General features: G+C 41.3%; 1 protein-coding gene across 1 annotated transcript in view; it reads right to left on the reverse strand.

Moving 5' to 3' along the window:
• Window positions 1–4,714: 4,714 nt before the first annotated feature.
• The window catches only part of gabrb2a (gamma-aminobutyric acid type A receptor subunit beta2a), a gene marked incomplete at its 3' end in the record, with an annotated part of 32,491 nt that continues 19,979 nt past the window's right edge, over window positions 4,715–17,226 (reverse strand). The window contains exons 5-10 of the mRNA XM_080501841.1: window positions 16,425–16,507; window positions 10,890–11,027; window positions 9,491–9,643; window positions 6,907–7,151; window positions 6,283–6,423; window positions 4,715–5,071 (exon numbers count right to left, since the gene is read on the reverse strand). Of these exons, the coding sequence (XP_080357967.1) occupies window positions 4,715–5,071; window positions 6,283–6,423; window positions 6,907–7,151; window positions 9,491–9,643; window positions 10,890–11,027; window positions 16,425–16,507 (1,117 nt within the window). The remainder of the gene's footprint in view (window positions 5,072–6,282; window positions 6,424–6,906; window positions 7,152–9,490; window positions 9,644–10,889; window positions 11,028–16,424; window positions 16,508–17,226) is intronic.

A 17,226-nucleotide genomic window follows, 5' to 3' on the forward strand; every position in this document is an offset into this window, starting at 1 on the left:
GGGCTCTCATGCAAGAAAATCCTCCATGCTGACACTGTGAAGAAAGGTCGGAGGTCAGCCAGTCTTGGCAGGTGACCTGGGTGAATTCCTTCCCTCCAACATAGCTTTAAAAAAAAAAAAAAAGTTTTTGGAGAGCAGACTTGCTTTGGGGTTTTTTTTTTGCCAGTTATGTAAAACTGGTTTTGTGAATCTGTTTACATGCGTTCAACACTGTTACGTTTGATGGACTACAACTAAACAGTCTCTTGCACAGATGGCATGCATGTAGGATGCTTTCTACTTCCTCATGATGACATATGTTGTCTTTTCCAGAGCAGGCTGCCAAACCTGTTTCAAGAGCCCTGATTTGCACCAGTTTCGTCATTTATTGTGCCTAAATTTAAAATCCACACATGCACTGGCACAAGATACGCGCGTGGTGAAGATTTGACCAGAAGCACATAAACAAAGATACATGATCTCTTATCATCTGTCTGAATAACAAACACGATGCATGACAAGTGATTCCTTATTGGACAAAAACCTGAATCATTTCCTGTTTTGTCTGTGTAAAGTCTACAACCTCTGGAGCCCCATATGACTCTTGAGCACTTTGGTAGTGGCTCTCTGCTTCTTCCATTAAACAAAGTGTAAATTAACTTTAACAAAAAAAAAGATCTCATTGTCATTTTGTTACACAGCAGAGAGTCTGTCAAAAGGACTCTTATCTCACAGCTGGGGGAGACAAATGTGACACCAAAATTAGATACAGTCGTTCAATAGTTTTCCGGTTAACATATGTGCCACCTGCCCGCTGCCTTTCGCTGCAGGTGATGGATGGTGAATTGAATAAACAGAGGATCACACTTATTTACTTTTACCGCCAATGATTTTGGATTGCTTGTTTGTTTAATAGGTGGGAAGAAACTTAAAAGGCAAAAAAAAAAAAAAAAAAAACCACCTTAAAAAGCATAAACATCTCTATCTAAAACTGATAAAACTGTATAAAAAAAAGAATAAAAGGGCAAAATAGTCATTTTAAAAGGAAAAAAAAAAACCTTTCAATTAGAATTTCTTTGCAGTAGTGACATTATCATCTCACCAAGAAGAAAAACACCTTTTGGACAGGAAATGGATGATTTTTTTGCATTTAAAAATTAGTACAATGGTTGATGCCAGAGGTGAGCTCAGTCTGAGCTGATCCTTAGATGTTTGACACTTGTTTTTGCACAGTGTGGTGAAATGTTGGTTGAAACAGTTTTACATACATGTGAAAAAGCACAGTTTTGTCTTTCGGTTATAGAAGACTTGATGTTAGTAAGGGAAGTGAGCCTCATGAGTTGCATTTCAATACCTTGACACAACAATGCGATGTACGATATCTTTGAAATATTTTCCATCAAACACAGCAGGGGACTGGTGCACGGTCACTTCCTCACCTGCCCCCGGTCAACTCTGCCTGATTCTAGCTAGGCTTGCATGCTCATTTCACTAGAGCGCAGCTGTTAATGCGCACGTGCACACACACACACGCACACGCACACACACACACACACACACACACACACACACACACACACACACACACACACACACACACACACACACACACACACACACACACGCCCAGCAGAGGTCTGTACATTGCTAATTATGCCAGTGACATGGAAACACTACAAAGTAGAAAGCATCTGCCTCCCATAACCTCCTTACATGACAACACTAATGCCACTTTTTGAAAAGAGGCAAAACAAAAAGGGGGTGGTTGGGGGGGGGGGGGGGGGGGGGGGGTTCATTTAGCACAAACCATCTGTCTACTGTAGTGAGGTAATACATCTGTTATATTGTGGGGCAACAATATTGCTGAGTTTTACCATTGCATGGAGGAACCTGGAACAATGTCATGTCACATCACATCAGTTTTTACACCAGTGTACCATTTTTTTTGAGGGGTGGTTTTGCACTTAAGAGTGTTTTTCACCCTCCGCAGTGTCACAGAAGCAAACTCATACATACACTCGAGTTAAACTTTTTCCAAAAAAAAAAAAACAGGCGGCTTCTATCAAACACTTCAACATGAACAAAGTCTCTGCTGCAAGATTGTTTTCCTGAGTGCAATAAGGAAAGAGAAATTAGATTTTTTCATCACATAAACCCCCCAAAATCAAAAATGTCAAACTTGTAAACATCATTTTGGATTGTAATGTTCATCATTTATTTCCACAGCTGACAATATGTTCTACTGGTTGTCCAAGTTGAAAATCAAACATTAGCTGCACATTAGTCGCTGCGAGAACAAAATCCCTTTTTAAATATTAAATATTCAGTGTTTTACACCATCAAATATTCACTAGCATCCATTTAAGTGGTCAGGTCAGGAACAGAGTGCCGTGCAGAATGTAGCTGGCGTTCTGTGCGAGGGAAGGATGCAGTTCGAGGTCGCTGCATGGATGGATGCATGGATGATTCCCTTTCTTGCCCTTTATTTTCTTTCTCTTCTCATCTTTTTTTTTTTTTTTTGTAGCAGGCGCTGTAGCCCCAGCAGCCAGAGGGCCACAGTTGAGTCCATAGAGTGCCTCCATATCTACGGCTCTCTGCGTTAATGTCCCCCGAGGCTGAGGTTGAGCTCAGCCCTGCTCAAACCGCCAGCCGAGCCCATCACAGTGAGCCAAGACCACCACCGCGGCCTCTCGCTCCAGCTCCTTTGCCTCTCCATCCATTATGCAGCCAATAGTACCCAGCTGCAGTGCTCAGATCTCCCTCTTCACCCCTTCATTTGCTCCTCTTGCTTGCCTACTCATTCCCTGTGTCAACTTCAGTTGTTCACTCGCTCATTCAGACACTCAATCAGCCATGAGCCCGACAGTCAGCAATCAGCCGCGCATTCACACAGGACACAGAAAACTGCCACCCGCGTACTCTGTTATTGAAGTGATAGACTTAATAAGTTTTAATTGAATTTAGATACATCTTCATAATTGCTGACAATCATTACACAAGATATTTACAGTCATTATGAAATATTACAATTGGAATTTACAGAAACTTTGTACAAAATATGCCTGACTTCAATGCCTGGATATAGTGGGGTCCTTGTTAAGTCGTTTCTGGAGAGCAAAACATTGACCCAAGAGTCACCGGTGTCTGGAAGTGCTTTAGTTTCAGCAAATAGATGCTTTTAGAGTCCATTAAAAAGAAAAAAAGAGAAAAGAGCTATAAGTACAGAGTCAGCAAAGTTGTGATTGGTGTTTTCTTTTTTTCTTTTTTTTTCTAAGTTAATTGCTGTTTTCTTTTTTTTTTCTTGACTGAATGGAGCATTTGATCTGCAATTCAACTGCAAAAACAACAACAAAGACCCATTTAAATAGAATAAATCCATAATATTTACACAATAATGTGATTATTGATTTATAAAAATGAATCATCTTTTTCTTTAAACATGATTTATGTTTATCTACAGTTTTTCAGAACAGAAACCTAATCACAATGGAACGCGTCATACTTCTATCATTCAATTCTACTGATAATGATGATTGTGGATTGCCATATTTATGCAGCAACTCTGGTCGCGATGAAACTTTCGCTCATAACAAAGATTCTTACACCAGCTCACATTGTGTTAAAGCCATTCTCTGCCTCTGAAGCTCCTTATGCAATGGCAGAAAGTACAAAGTTAAATGTTTTTCTTTGAACGAAAATAAATAAATAAATAATTAAATAAATACACGGTGTGAAATGGACACGATTCTGTCAGCACAGCAAAAAGCGAAACATAAACTTGCCCGAAGCGCCAGAGTCCACAGTTCTGCTCTTTCACCAGATGATGCAGGACCTTTAACAACTGAGGAAGCTTGTTTTTTTTTTTGTTTGTTTGTTTGTTTTTTTTGTGTTTTTTTCCTGTTCAGCACTGGCACATTTAAAATCCCTGCGCAGAAGTCCAGGGAAGAGCGCGCCCCCGCTGTCCTCCTGTTGTCATCCAGCGGTGCTCGAGCTGTCCGCCCAGGAGGGGCCGTGCCAAGCTGAAGGTGCAAATCTGACACAGTAACCTCAACGAGTGAAAGTAAAATGCTTTTGCGCTCCATCGTCATCGTGACTGAGATGCAAATGAAATCAAACATAAGCATGCTTTTAAAGGATGTTTTTGATATACAGTAATTATAGGAAAATAGACTATCAAGGATGACTCCTTTAAAATCATTTATAAAGCTTTCCTGGATGCAGACAGCTCAGCTACGAAGTAAATAGATACTAAACAAAAGAAATTCTTAAAGTATATGCAAACACAAGCATAAATATTTGATCCACAGAGAGTAAGCTACGAATGACAAATATTAGTGATATATTGAAATTCTGGAACAGGCACCATTTCTGTCTTTTTAAATCTCACTCTTTTTTTTTTTGAGTGCTTGTCAGTCGCTTTGAGGTGTTTCCCAAATCCTAAAAGAGTCACTGCTGACTGAAGTGTTGGGTGCTGCTGCAGTCCATCTAAAAGTCTTTGTATTCTCCTCACTTTTTCTCAAACGAACCAGCGAAAAAAAGTCGGTGTACGGTTCATCTCTCATTCTCTCCCTCCCTCGCTCTCACTCTCTCTCTCTCTCACTCTCTCTCTCTCTCTCTCTTTCTCTCTCCCTCTCACATCATCTCTCCCCTAAAACCCCCGGTACCCTCCCCACCCCACCCCACCCCCTGCTTCTTTATATGCCTGCCGCAAGCTGGCCGCCACACTCCACCGGGCTTAATGGACGTAATAGAGCCAGTAGACCACGTTGAAGAAGGAGAAGACAGTGGGGAAGATCATCCTGGACCACTTGTCGATTGAGTTCACGTCGGACAGGTCCGGGATGTTCACCTTGAGCTGGGAGGCCCGTCTCCGTAGGCGCGACTTCTTCTGGGCGTGGCGCTCCAAGGCGCTGTGGCCATAGTTCTGGCGGGCCATGGCCGCCCTGCGGTACTGCAGCGTGGAGCTATCGTAGGCCAGCATGGTGTTGCGGGGGTCTCCGGGAGCTCCCAGGCCCCGGGACAGATCCCCAGCTCCACCCATCTCATTCTTCATCTCCAGGGTGCTAAACAAGATGTTGTCGTCAGGGGTCATCTGTGTGGAGGTGCAAGAAAACAGGTGGAGCCATGAGAAGTTACTGCCAAGAGGAGATATTTGTGATTTCAGGTTCAAACTAAGTCTAACAACACTACTGTGCACAAAAAAAACTGAGCTATGATGATCATTAGGGTATTTACTGTGTACAAATACTGATGAGGTGCTAGAATGGGTAATGCAAATGAGTTAAAACTTGTGTTACTTACAGTGAAGAAAATCTTTAAAATCGCTTAAAAAAAACAAAACTAAATAAATGATTTGGTCATCTGTCAATCAATGTCTAAGTGATAATACAGCCACAAGACTATGAGATAACATTCCTGCAAAAAGCACAACGCACTCGACAAACTAACTCTCATGGAGAAATCTTCATTGTCATCTCAGAATTTCAACCGGAGAGGTTAAAATTCTGTCGATTCACAAGACAAACTGAATTAAAAAAACGAAAAGAAAAAAAACAAAACAAAACAAAAAAAAAAAGAGAAAGCAAAGGAAACAAAATGTGACAGGAGAAGGTTGAGAGAAATAGTAAGGACTTTGCAAAGATGGAGGAGAGGCTCAAAGGTTCAGGGGCAGGTCAGGAAGGACGTTGTGGGAAGTGAATTCGGATCAACATTTCTTCATCCATAGCCTGACTTCTAAGGAAAAACATCCCTATAATCCAATCCCGCCCTGCTGTAAATGTCAACTTGATGTATTTTCTTGTTTTTTTGTGTAACTCACTTTAAAGCGAAGCCACTTAGTTGGTGCTATTCATCAAACAGCAAATGATTTCTGTCTGTTCTCGCACGATTCTTTTTTTTTTTCTTTTTTTTTTTTTTAGGTGCTTCACTTGGTTTTAGGAGATTAATCAATTGCCTTAGAGATTTTACAGCATTCATATTTAGATGATGTGATCTTGAGAGAAACTCCAGATGTTTTCTTTTCTCTTGCCGTATTCGTCATTTCCCAGTAATTCAGATGTGCAGCCCAGATTAAGATTAAATAAATGCCTGCAGAAATCAAACTGCTAAGCCATGTTTGTCAGGAAAATGCATGAAGAGCAAACCAAGAGAGGGAAAAAACACAATGGTGGGAGTGATGATCAAGGTTGCCTTAAAAATCTATAAAAAATCAAAGAAATACACAAAAACTACAGCATTTTCCTCTGATCTGGATTGATTCAGATTGATGACATTGTTAGTTTTGACTTTCAAAACCTCCAGTACCTTATTTCTTTGCTCGCCTAGTCCTAATGCGGCATCGTCCACAAAGATGGGATCCCACATCGAGTCATATGCGTCAATTTCCCTCTGTTTCATTCTGGCATACAGAGCATCATCTCTCTGAACTACATTTCCCACCAGCCACTGCAAGCATACAAAATCAGCACTGTTACTTAGGGGAAATCGTAGCTTGCCACATTCAGAAGGAAAGGGTGTTTTATTTTTTTTATGTTGCTGTTGTTCCTGCTAACTTTAGCAGCTGAATAAACTCTAAAGAGAAGGCTTTGGCACCACAGCCAGTGATTTTTTTTTCTTTTTTTTCTGAGGTGCCCTGCCCTTTGGGAGACACACAGAAATATGGAGATAAAGTATAAGCCAGTTATTGCTTCTGCATTCACTCTGTCAGAGCCTAGTCTGAGTAATAAAGTTGAAAACACAAGGCTAAACCAGTGAGAAATGGAGAGCTAGAGCAGGAGTACAGAGTGCTGGTAAAGGACATCAAGCATTGAACACAGCATCACATTGACCTTGAGAGAAGAAGAAGTAATTTGCTCGCACAGAAAAAGAACACACATATCAACAGACAGCACGAGTAGCTCTGGGGCAGGTTTCTCCGCGCACACGCACCTTGTTGGGGTCATGTCTCAGCTTCTCGTTATTGGCCGTGGCCGCTTTCTCGGCCGCCTTCTTCTGCCGCTGAGGGCCCTGGCCGAAGAAGATGTAGTTGACGAAGGCGTACTCCAGCAGGGCCAGGAACACAAACACAAAGCAGCCCATCAGGTACATGTCAATTGCCTTCACGTAGGGGATCTTAGGCAGCGTCTCCCGCAAGTGGGTGTTGATGGTGGTCATGGTCAGCACGGTAGTGATTCCTGGAGATCAGTGGAGTCACATGTTTAGAGAGACAAATCCATCACTGCTGCCATCATGTGCACTGTGGAAGCAAATTCATTTGGGATAAAAGGTTTGTTAAGACCTTCGACAAGGTGAACATCACAGCTCTATCAATACAGTTTCGGTGCATGTTGAATTAAGACAACAGCTCTCAAACAAAGATCAACCTCCCTATGAACTGAAACAAGTTTTTTTTTTCTTTAACTGCTATCTAGTTTATTGACCAAGCAGAGAAAAACACAAATGCAAAACATTTGTCACTCCTGTATGTGTTCATATTACACAAACATTCAACAGAGAAAGAGGAGAACAAATGAAATTACAATAAACCCACAGTGTGACTGAATAAATGACTAAAAGTCATTTTAACCCAGGAACATAACAGAACGGGCAAGAAAAAAAAAAAAACAATTATGCAGACTTTCATAATCTTAATGGAGGAGGGAAAAAAAACACATTTTAAATTAATAATCCCTCTGAGGCTCCTGAGGTTGCCTTTAAGAAAGATTGCAAACCCTTTCTGAGCTCTATGATCCGCTGAAAGATTACAGTGAAGCCAAATATCAGCAACGCCCCCACTTTCAACAAGAGACAGAAAAAGGAACCATCACATAAAAAAGCAGCAGGAAGTTTCCCAACTTTACATCTCTGGTCGTATTACGGTAGCGATCTCGGAGTAGGAAGAGCCTCGTGTGACCTAGTGATCTCTGACAACCAGCATTTTAGCTGGTGGTCTTGTTGGTTGCATTAGATCGTGGTTCAAACACTGACCTTCCCCTCACGCTGATTAATACTGATTTAAAAGATTTCATCAATAGTTTTTGTTGTTTTCTAGCAGTGTCAGCTCAAATATGTGGTGAAAAATAAAACAAACACAAAGCAGGACATTTCTCATCATCCTGCACTTTGTGTTGAGAGCTCATTCGCACGGTTTAGAAAAGGAACACACGAAACTAAGATTAGGGAAACATTATTTAATCATGTCATCACTCTGCTAAAGCACCATGCTGTTAGTAGGCGGTAGCGTCGCGCGGCCGCCAGCTCTCAGGGTTAAAATCCCAAACATTTGTCAATTCTGTGTAGGATATTGAGCATTTGATGTTGCCAGCGTGGTGAATGAGTGAGCACAGGTGCCTCACGCTGCTGTAATTTGCCCTGCATCAAAAAAGCTGAGATCAGGTGTTTATCTTCAAAGGATATGAAGAATGTGCTGGTGAACAAATGCCTCCGTGTTTTTTGTGTGTGTTTTTTTTCACATACATTACATCCATCAGTACGTTTATCTATAGCAAACACAGAGCCCGAAAGAACACGAGGCCATACGGATGAAGGCCACCGAAAACCTCCCGAGACTACGTTTAACTGTGTGTGTGTGTGTGGGTTAGTCAGATAGTTTTTATCCAACTGGATGCAAAACTAACTGTAGGCTAAATAAAAAAAGCCACTGTAAACATCTGCTATTAGTCACAGCACGATTCACCTGTTTTTTTGACATACTCGCATTGTGTTTGATACATTAGTCATCTGCCTGCACAATCTGCATTTGGTCAGATTCACACGTATTATAAATAACCCAGCAGCCAGCTTTGTCACTGTGGCACGGAGTCTCGTCCCTCATTGGCTGCGCTCGCTTCCCGCACATTCTGAGGACGCTGCGAGCGGGCACACATCTTTAAATCACGTTACCCTCCCCAACGCACTGTCTGGGGCTCCGACCTGCTTGTGTCCCACCTCAGAAAACAAATGGTGTGTGACGAGAACGACACACATAAAGCTCAAAGGCACTTCCTCCGCAGCCGCTGTGCTGCTTTGACATTGCTGAGAGAAGCATCGACTCTAATGGTGGTGGTGGGGGGGGGGGGTACATTTGAGCAAATGTTGCCACCTTTCTTCCTGCAGGAATTTAGCTCGCGATCTGGCCCTGATAAGCCGGGATCTTTGGCCGGCGAGAGGCTCCGGGAGACAGACGGGCAGAGAGGAAGACAGCACGCTTCAAGGTCGAGCTGCAGCGCTTCTCGCTCTGCATGACTCATGCATATAGTCATCTCCGAACAACAGACATTTAGCCGGGCAGCCTATCACACACCGCTATCACACACATGCTTAGAGCTAATGAGAAAAAAAAATAAAACGCCGGGATAATAAAGAGTCAAAACATCAGGCTCATTATAGACACAAGGATGCATGGATCTAAAGCACGTCGGAATGTGGAGTGCTCAGTGTGTGTTAAATGGCTCCTTTCATGCTCTGTTATCATTTGGCTTTGGGTTGTTTCTCAGGGTCACTATTGTGCAGAGGCGAGGCGAGGCGATCCTACCCAGGGCCACTCTGGCAGCCGATGCATCGTAGTTGATCCAGAAGGAGACCCAGGAGAGGATGGTAATCAGGATGGAAGGCATGTATGTCTGCAGGATGAAGTAACCAATGTTCCTCTTCAGTTTGAAGCTGAGGGACAGGCGGGGGTAGGAACCTGAAGGAGGCGCAGGGAGAGAGGAAGTGGGATAGAAATAGAATTTTTCTCCGTGATGCCAACTACATTTTCTGCAATATGAGGGAGACTGCATTTTAAAAATACTTTTTTTTGTAAACATTAAAAAGCCACTAGTACCTGTGTTAGGCTCATCAGTCAAAAAGTTGTTTATCACATAGAATGCTGGATGTCTTCACTGAGCTAGATAGGTATTTGTAATGATTATATATACTATTTGTGTATATTACATTTTCTATTTCTCTGGGAAGCATTATTGAATACCAGCCAGCAACAATTAAAGGGAGAGTTAAATACGGCCAAACACCCCCACAAATCCCTCCTCTAGTAATAAAACTTTCAGCCAGATCTTTCTTTTATGTCATCATTTAAAGACATTAAACAGACAGGCTGAAATCCGGAAAAAAAAAAAACCTTGCCATTGAAATGTCCAAATAATAAACAGATTCAGAAACACTAAAGCTCATATTTCTAACACTGTTTTTTCAGCTTTATTTTTTTCAATACACACAAAATTTTGGGGGGAATCTCCACCTGCTACCTACACATATGACGTCTTGCTAAAGTAATTTCTCAACTGTCCATTACATTTTCAGTATATCCTTCTTTTTCTTAGTTTTTATTTTTATATAGTTATACATAATCATGTTTGATTGTGTTCTGTGGAAATACCTAGGATTGTCATTTCCACAGTTTTCATTTAACACATTTTCTTAAATAATTCTTAATAATATTCTTAATGAAAATTACTATATTAATTCTTAATAAAGTAACATATGATTAACTTTGTGAGTCATCCATTTGTTTCCAGGTTTAATTTTATGGTTCTGATTATATGGAATATACATAGAATCATAGATATGTGTGTGTATATATAAGTGAACTATAGACAAAATGAATGGTGGTCTTCATCAGGCTGTCAAGTAGCAGGGTTCCAGCAATCACTTGTGAGACATCTTTTACAGTTTGAAGTATGCTGCATGAAATGTAATCATTTATTCTGCAAGTGGGCATTATATATAAGCAGGTAAAAAATGTTTGACTTTCACTTTCTGAAGCGCACCAAAGCAACACGCAAGTAACCTCAAAACTGTTTAACTGTAGCTGTGATGTGATATTCCCAACAAACTGCAGTCGAGACCATAAAAAAATATCGTGATTTTAGATTTTAGTTACACAAACCTTTGGCTGTGACAAAGACAAAAGACCGGAGGTGACTGCTGTGTACCTGTGGAGAAGACCACGTTCTTGGAGATGAGTTTGTAGTCCACGATGGAGAACTGCGGCAGCTCTATTCTGTCCACGCCGGACACGGCGCCATCTCCACCCCGCCAGTAAAACTCAATGTCGTCAGTGGTGTATCCATCTGCAGAGGAGGAGGCCAGAGCACTCAGAGTAACTTCACCGCGATACCAACAGTCTTCAAAATGGGACCTTCAAACACTCAACTTAAAGTAAAGAAAAATAATCTGGACACTCACTTTCTCAGAACTGGATGATTGTGACTCCATTTTGACAGAAGTAAATAAAACAAATCAGCCACTAAACTTCTTACTGGTTTGCTCAAATAACATTTTTTTGTTTTCCATATTGGACTGATTTAAATGACTTATTAAGAACCAATTATCCTCAGGTGGGACCCTTCAGGTTGAGACTAAATATTTTTTCTTTCTCTCAAGCTTTTTCTATTAGGACCCATAAGATAAGGTCCATAGAATGAGAATCGACTTTTAGGTCACTACTTAAGACACACTTTTAAAGACCTGTGTGTATTTCAAGTTGTTGTGTCTGCGTTTTAGTAGCTTATTGAATCTGTTTTGCGCTGTGAGAACACACTACTCTCCTTAGTGTCTCAGTTACTCTGGTTATTCCTGTTATTTTATCATTATCATTGATAGTTGCTGATGTTGTTGTACCCAAATGGCATTCATGCATGCTGTCACTTAAGTTATATTGTTTTTAAAGGCCCTATCTGAATAAAGACTTGGCTGTCATTATAGTCTTTTTACATGTCTATTAAACTTACAACAAAATTAATTATAAATGCATTCGTTATATATATTGTGCAGTCGTGTGTGTGTGTGGCATAAATTATATATATATATATATATATATATATATATATATATATATATATATATATATATATATATATATATATATATATATATATATATATATATATATATATATAATTTATAATATAATATAATTTATAGTTTTATTTTCAACTTATAAAAAAATCATGATGATATTTTCTCAAAAGACAAACAATTATTTCCAAAAATGTCCCTGCTGAGTCCTACTACAGGATAGAAGAATAAAAAACACAATTTCACTGCATATCGTGACGCGTCTCTGTCAATAGGTTTGTCGTTATCAGTTCATTCATTACGGATATCATTCCCTACATTCTGGCGTAGCCCTCAACTCTGACGTGACATCCGATGATTCACGAGAGAGAGAGAGAGAGAGAGAGAAAAAGAAAATATTTATGATTTGTTTTTTTGGAAAGGAAGGAGGACAACTTTAGCATTTCAGGTCTCTGAAATATTTAGCCACTTTTTGCCTACACGGGGTGAAGTCGAGAAGAAATATTTAAAATTTAAACAGGTGTTGCAATTTTACTTTAAGTGCCACAAGCTGCTGCAAACACACATTTGAGCGAAACCCAGCCAGCCAATTATAATATCCACAACATCAAAACTGTAAAAGCATGATCAGACAAAAACAAATATTCAACGGTGTTCAGCAAACTTTCAAATCCTCCGTGCTGGAAGGAAGGAGGAGGTTTTATTGAGCAGTAACTTCCACACAATAGAACGGTGGCTACACATTGATAGATCAAAGTCCCGGGAAGGTTTGTTTTCATAACCTACTTACATCAACTTGTGCCTCCAGGAATTAAACTGGTTTACTTCTCTCAAGAATAGAAAGCAATAACGCCATGGATGGTCCTTCAAAGCAGTGCATTAAAAAAGTATATATGGTGACGTGATTTACCATATGTATTCGGTAAAAATCTAAAGTGATTTGTCTTTCGTCCAATTTTCCAGTCACAAAATGATGGAGAAAATACATTATAAAGTAAGAAATTGACACTCAATAATGCGAAGGCAATCTTTGACAGAAATCCAGCGTATTGTCCAATTTGTGTGTGTGTGTAGGGGAAATCTTAAATTCTGTATAACTGTATATGGAATGCAACTTTACTGTTGATGTAAAAATTTACAAAAATTTAAAAAAAAGGATTGACAAAAATGTGGTATTTGCATCTCATTTGTGTGAAACGTGGGCTTTTCCTGCTGCAGCTGCAGCCAGTGGACTGTTGAGTCGCAGGCCGTCTGTCTCTGACACCAACACACGCAAACAGGGAGCAGCCATCTCCCGCTCCGAGTTCTACTTTGTCTGCCATCACACTCAAAATAGAGGCAGTGACCTATTCAGCTGTGATGAATAATTAAACTCCGAGGCTTTGATTTTAAAAATTAACACAAAATTCTTTGTTGCTATGGCGCTGACATTCAAGGTGAAGTTAGTCATGGTGCTCATGTTGGGTTGTTATTGGTTGGACGGGCAGCGAGCTTCACCCACAGGCCTTTTTCACAGCAGACATTTTGATTTGTCATAGTAAGGAGAAGCACAGGTGTTACTAATAATATCAGGAAGAGCTTTGCTCTGCATGAACCTGCATCTGCAATGTCGGGACAGGCGACTCGCACAGCCATTGTTCACGAGGCTGGTTTGTGTGTTTTGTCTGCAGACACAAGTCTGCCATTCACAGCTCTACGAAATTAGAGCTCTTTTTTTTTTTTTTTTTAAATCACAAAATAAAACACGTAACCATTGATTTGTAAATGAGTCTACTTTGCTACATTATCGCAGCTAACATGTGATTTCATCAGTTAGCATTAATATTCAGCAACAATTCACAAACTGTTATTTTGGGGGTGTTTTGATGAGTCTGTGTTGTAAGCATGGCACACTTTAACCATAGTAAATCTTCAAGATTCTGTTTTGTTTTTTTAAATCACGCCCTTTGAAGCAGTGCATCATGGGTAACAGAGAAAAGATCTATTGAGAAAGTCCACAGCAACCGTGACAAGATGGTGTTTCAGTTTTGGTAGTTAAATTATAAAACAGCCTTGGTGATGACTTGAAATGGTGCATTTCTGTTTTAAGATTCAGATAAGCCTTAAAATGTAACGTAACTCGTGATTTTTGTGTAACATGGGCGACCTGTCCAGCTATCGGCTTAGAATTTGATGAAGCAGTTTGGAAAGGTCAACACATTTTTGGTTGATGCCTGCAAATCTTCCAGTGAGAAGTACGTCCTCGTTTCTTTTTAAAAACCGAAGTTAATTAACTCTAAACAATGTTAGTTTTAGTGATTCAATCCCTCAAAGGATCGTAGATCATGGGCAGTTCATTGTCTCAGTCGACTGCAGCTTGGCACTTTCGAAAAAAAAAAAAAAAAAGTCCTCTAGACATCTAAAGTGGTTGTGGCTGCAGATTGATTGTCATAGAAAATTTCATTGCTTTCTGAGTGACGTTCTTTAAAAAAAATATATTTTCCTAATCTTTTGGTTCTCCTATGAAATATACATGGTTCAAGCCTCAGCTCTTGGTCAGCTGCTATAAATCTTGAAAGATAAATAGAATGAATTCTTTAAACAAGTCGAGCCCTGCAGCCCATCGCCCAAATCACTCAAATCTAATGACTTTAGTGGTCCCGTTGAGGTTCCGTAGGGGTTAATACACATTTGGTGCTGGTGAGTACTCACATCAGCAGGAAGGAGGCTGTGCAATCGAGTCAAATAAATTACAGCGTGTATTCATGGCAATGAAGAAACGTGCCACCCTGCAACAGTAAAGGGGCTCTTGGCTACAAGGAGCAGAACACGGCTACAAAAGCACAAGCTTTGGGTAGAATCTGCTCTGTCTCGATTCCGTCTTTTCATAGCGTTGGTTGAGTGGTGTCTTACTGCTCCATTGTTGCATTTCATGCAAGAATGAATCAAAACACAGAAAGTGAATACGAACGCAGCTGCAGAGCTCACTGTGGTTGGTGCTGAAGTGTTTACCAGCCGGTACAGTTAGTTCTCACTCTATATCTGCCTCATCATGCCAGCAGCCCTTTAGGAGCCTGCGTTACCCCAATTAGAGGCCAAGCAGACCGAGCTGCCGTTTTGATCTGAGGCTGGGTTCAGTTCTGATCAGCCACGATTGGCCGAGATCAACAGGGTGTTGAAGTATTTGCTGTAAAGGGGGGGGGGGATTTGGCACGAAGAGCATTGTAAGTGAGCAGTTTATGGCCTGTACATAACTGGCCGGTCAGTTTGTAGCTCCATTTGTTCCGCACCATTGTCTCTGTAGGTTTTGGAAAAGATGTCAGTGCGTTACATCACCAACCTCACCCTCGGCTGTCACGAGAGTCCCCCAGGAACGACACGAGGAGAGAAAATGCAGCAGGAGCAAAGATATGCACAGGTGCGTCGCCGTGTGTTTGCATTTTCATGCGCGCGGCAGATCTTTAGCCGTGGCGGGTTTGAAAATGAGGATGGCTCAGTGAGACCAGTGGCCTGAGCCACAAGCAGTGAGCGGCTGACGTATCGGGGAATCTGGGGTTTTAAGACTAGTGTCTGTTAAAAATGCATCAAGTTTATCAAGGGAAGTGAGAGTTCTCTGGGCTCATTAGTCTGAATAAAATAGCATGCTCTGGCATGAAGCGATTCCAACGTTAAAACCGTTGCCAGTTAATCCATATGAGAGCAGATACTGCATGGTGATCAAAACTGGAGCTGTGTGTGTGTGTGTGTGTGTGTGTGTGTGTGTGTGTGTGTGTGTGTGTGTGTGTGTGTGTGTGTGTGTGTGTGTGTGTGTGTGTGTGTGTGTGTGTGTGTGTGTGTGTGTGTGTGTGTGTGTGTGTGTGTGTGTCAGGCAGCCTGAGAGAGGAAGAGAGGAAAGGAGAGGAGAAAAAAAGCGCGTATGAGTGATGGAGAGAGAGATAAAAAGGCTGGGAGGGGGAAAAAAATGGAAAGAATGAGACTGTGCAAAGAAAGGAGATGAGAAACGGAAAAAAGGGAGCGATGGCGAGAAAGATGGCGAGCATAATGGGAGAGGGGTGGCGAGAGGCGGTTCTGACCCGCGCCGCTTCTTCTGCAGCTTTAATGCTGCCGGCAATAGTGGGATCAAACCCGGAAAGACCGAGCCCGACACCACATCCCAGCCCCATAATCCTTTTCTCCAGGGACCCAGATAAAACATGTGGAGAACCTCGTCTTTCTCTCTCATGTTCCTCCACTCTCCCTAACTCCCCCGACTTGAGCGCACAGGATCGCGTACAATTACAAACTCCATCAGAAACGAGTTCTTTGTACAGTACAAACATGGACGTGGTTTCGGGAAGGACGCCGCACAGAACCGTCACAATCAGCACGCCCCTGAAAACACTGGACCTAATCAGGCTCCTCCACGCCTTGGGAAGCCACTGCAGTTGAAGTTGAATTAATTAGGCTGGATGTTATCAGCCGCGGAGCCATTAGTGATGTTCCTCTTCTCGATGCATATCTCTTGATATCTCATCAGCCTTTCTCAGCATTTTACATCCCGGCTTATCAAGCCTCCCCGCTACCTTAGTGCCACTGGGCCGGCGGACCGTTTTCAAACCCGCTTCCCGAGCTTGCACGCATACGCGGGATCCGTTCGTATCCACGTCCGTGCGTGGGCGTGAGAGCCGGTTGTCAGGGACAACGGTACTTACAGCTTTCGATCTCCAGGGTGCAGTTCTGCTCGTCTAGAGGGTAGCGGCGCAGGTCCATCATGCAGGCTGCCGTGGTGGTGATCCTGGAACACAGAGGGATGAAATAGAAGATTCATCACAAAGCAGGACGAGGCAGCGGCGAGCGGCTCATTTCATTTGACCTTCACTACGGAGCACCGTGTACACATCACAGCAGGATGATGACAAACCTGAAGGAGCACCTGGACCCATTCCCCGAAAATAATGGACCCAAAAGGAAAAATCCTAACAACTATGAGCATGGAGTGTAGAAAAACATGTCTGGCAAAAGGAACATTGAAACATTTAGATCATTCAGAAATGAAACTCCTAATTAAGTATATAAAAACTACATGTAGAACTTTTATCAAATAGGAAAATTTACTGCTGTGTTTTTTTGATAAAATGTCTGATTTTTAAATGTTATATAATATTTCACATTTCCACTTTCTGTTCCCCTGAAATACAAACTACAAAAGAATTTCCTCTCAGGCTATAATTTCACCTTGAAGCACAAATTCCATTTTGGAACTTTTCAACTTATTCTGTCTTGTTGTCCTCACCACTTTTTGTTAATATAAATGTTGGATTTCAGTTTTTTTAATCAGACAAGTAACTATGAATAAAGACTGAAATAATTCAAAACCTTGTGTTTCTTCTTGTTAGTGTAAACATCCGCAGACGTCCCAGCGTTTTCTCATCATGTTTAAGTACTCGCTTATTGGTTTCTATCTACCAAGTTTAAATAATTTCAAACAAATTGTGGCTATAAATCAAATAAAAA

Source organism: Blennius ocellaris, assembly GCF_963422515.1.
Source record: "Blennius ocellaris genome assembly, chromosome: 9".
NCBI classification, from domain to species: Eukaryota; Metazoa; Chordata; class Actinopteri; order Blenniiformes; family Blenniidae; genus Blennius; species Blennius ocellaris.